The sequence below is a fragment of the Condylura cristata genome, unplaced genomic scaffold (genome assembly GCF_000260355.1).
Source record: "Condylura cristata isolate star-nosed mole 26May11 unplaced genomic scaffold, ConCri1.0 scaffold00035, whole genome shotgun sequence".
Classification (NCBI taxonomy): Eukaryota; Metazoa; Chordata; class Mammalia; order Eulipotyphla; family Talpidae; genus Condylura; species Condylura cristata.
In genome coordinates this window covers 15,843,903-15,846,565 of record NW_004567136.1, presented here as the reverse complement: position 1 = coordinate 15,846,565, position 2,663 = coordinate 15,843,903, and the positions used below count along the sequence as shown (strand labels likewise).

At 72.4% G+C, this 2,663-nt stretch overlaps 1 protein-coding gene across 1 annotated transcript in view; it reads left to right on the top strand.

Annotated features, from left to right (window-relative positions):
• Positions 1-2,657, top strand: part of ARNT2 (aryl-hydrocarbon receptor nuclear translocator 2) — a 29,208-nt gene extending 26,551 nt beyond the window's left edge. The window contains 2 exon segments of the mRNA XM_012732704.1: positions 310-446; positions 1,010-2,657. Of these exon segments, the coding sequence (XP_012588158.1) occupies positions 310-446; positions 1,010-1,108 (236 nt within the window). The 3' untranslated portion in view covers positions 1,109-2,657.
• Positions 2,658-2,663: the final 6 nt, after the last annotated feature.

The window sequence follows — 2,663 nt, the reverse complement described above, 5'->3', positions numbered from 1 at the left end:
GCGGTGAAGGAGCATCCCGATCTCCTGGCTGGGCCTCGCCCGCTGAGGCTGATCCAGAGCTGATGCAGCGTGGGCAGGCCCAGGTCGGAGGGCAGTGGCGTGGGGGCTGCCTGCTGGCCAGGGCTGCTGTGGGGACCCCTGGCCGGGGGGGGGGGCACTGACCGCCCTGCTGGCTGGCTGGCGACACCTGTGCACAGGTGCGTGGAGAACTACCTGGCGGGCGTCTAGGGCAGGAAGCTGGGTCCCTCTGGGGTGGCCCTGGGCCCCCCTGGTGGCGTCTCCGGGACCTGCCGGCATATCAACTTACAGCTGAGAGTGGACAGAGCAGTGGGCAGTTCCAGGGGCGGCCCTCGGAAGTCTGGTCGCAGTGGCAGAGCCAGCACCATGGGCAGCAGAGCGGCGACCAGCACCCTCACCCGCAGCCTGGCCAGACCGAGGTGTTCCAGGTGAGCCGCTCCAGCCTCCGCGTCTGAGCCGCCCTGCCCCTACCCTACCTTGGGGGTGCACCCTCGGGCCCCACCCGGAAGCCCCGTGCCAGGTCCCCAAGGGGCAGCGTCCTTTCAGACACGCTGCGGCCAGGCTGGGCCTCCTGCCTGCTGGCCTTGGTCTGGCTGCAGGCCAGCCGAGGCCCCTCTCGAGCCCTGGGCACTTCTGCAGGCGGCCGAGGCCCAGCTGCCCACCGCAGCACCCGAGGCGGCGCGGGCAGGACGCGCAGCCATTTTGCAGCTGGCCTGAGAGGGTGCTGCCCTGGCCTGGGCGGGCGGGTCCAGAGCGCCTCTGGCTCCCTGAGAGCATGGTCTGGCGTGGGGAGCCGCCCGCCCGGGCCGCCCCTCCAGCCTGTGTGGGTCTCGGGGGGCCCCGCCCCTGTGGTTGGGCCCACCCTGCCGCCAGCTGCCCGGGCCTCAGGCCACCCACAGAAGTGGGCTGCGAGCCGGCGCCCTGTAGGCACGATGGCCGCCGGGCGCCGCAGTCCAGAGATGAGCCACGCTGTGTCCCCACTGTTCCGCAGGACATGCTGCCCATGTCGGGGGACCCCACCCAGGGCACTGGCAACTACAACATCGAGGACTTCGCCGACCTGGGCATGTTCCCGCCATTCTCTGAGTAGCCGGGCAGAGTGCGGCCCCGCTGGCCACTGACCACCGGTGAGCGGGGCTCGGCCAGCCGCCGGACCCCCAGGCCTCTCCCCCACCCCCGCACCGTGGCTCAGCCTCACTCGGCCGGCGTCGGTGCTTGACCGAGGCCCCGGAGCCGCTGTGGACCCCAAGCGGCCCAGGGAGCCCGTCCTTCCCTCACGCTCGGCACCCGGGGGTGCCCGGCTGGCCCTGCCGCTGGGCCTGGGCCCTGGTCGCAGCTGGGCTGCCCCGGAACTGATCCCATGGGTGCACAGGTCAGTCTCCTGCAGGAACCCAGGTCGGGCTGCCCCGGGCAGCAGCAGCCCCTGCAGCGGCTCCTGCGGCCAGCCAGTGGACCCTCACTTCGCTGCTGGTGGGGTTTCAGGAGCCCCCTGCGGGGAGCCGCCCACCCGCCCTCCCACAGAGCAGTCCCTCCTCCCTCCAGGGGAGCCAGGCTTGGGGTGTCTCAGAGCCCCAAGAGATGGCCTCAGGCCCCAGAGACCTCGGCCCTGGAGGAGGCCGGATGGATAGGGGGCGCCTGGCCAGACGGGCAGCCCCCAGGTCCCCCCAGCTCCCTACTGGAGATGGAGCAAGGCAAACCCTGTTGGATCGGACCCCCCCCCCCGGGCCCCCGGAGCAGCACAGTGCGGCGCTGGCTGCAGCTCTGGTTCTGCCACGCAGCTCCCGCTGGGGCTCAAGAAGGGGCAGCTCCCCTGGACACCTCTGCCCGGGACTGGCGCCGGGCTGGGGAGAGGGCTGAGGTCCCGCTGGCTCTGGCTGCACCCTGCTTCTCCTTTTCCGTGTCAGCTGCGACCACACTCTGAGAAGACGTCCTGTGCAGGCTCTGGGCCAGTGGAGGGTCCCCCCAAATTTGACTGTGCACCGAGACTCCGGCCAGGCCCCTGGCTCAGGAACCTGCTTCCTGGGGCCAGCAGAGAGGCAGGGCCAGGCCGTGGGAGCGCTGCCCAGGCGCAGAGGCAGCGGGCACACGGGGCCGCCCGCCTGCCGCGGGGTCTGGGCCAGCCCGGGCCTGGGCTCCATCGCGAGGGGCAGCACTTGGTGGCCGCCCGCCGCAGGGCCTTCAGCGTGGGCAGCGCCCCCCAGCGGCTGCTGCAGGCCCGGCCCTTCCGCCCCACAGCTCACTCCAGAGGGGGACCCCCCTTTGGGGTGCGAGAACGGTCCAGGTGACTCAGAGGGGACTTCCGGTGCCCTCTGGGCAGCGAGCGCGGATGCCTCGCTTCCTTGTGCATTTAGGGCAAGAGCCGCGTCGCCGCGCCAGGGTGGGGTGCTGAGGGGCGGGCAGGGGTCAGAGGTCCTTGCCGGCCACTACAGGCGACCGCCCAGTCAGCCGTGGCCAGGGTTAGGGACCCTGGGGACGGCTGCGGCAGCGTGAGGCAGGTGGAAGGGGGCTCGAGCGCCTTTAGAGGGGCCCGCGGGATGCAGCACCCTGCCGCTGGTCGGGGTCCCGGTCCGGTCTGCGGCGCAGAGCCAACCGGAACTGCGTGGGCAGGGGCGGCTGGACGTGCTGGCCTCACCCGCCGGGACGCC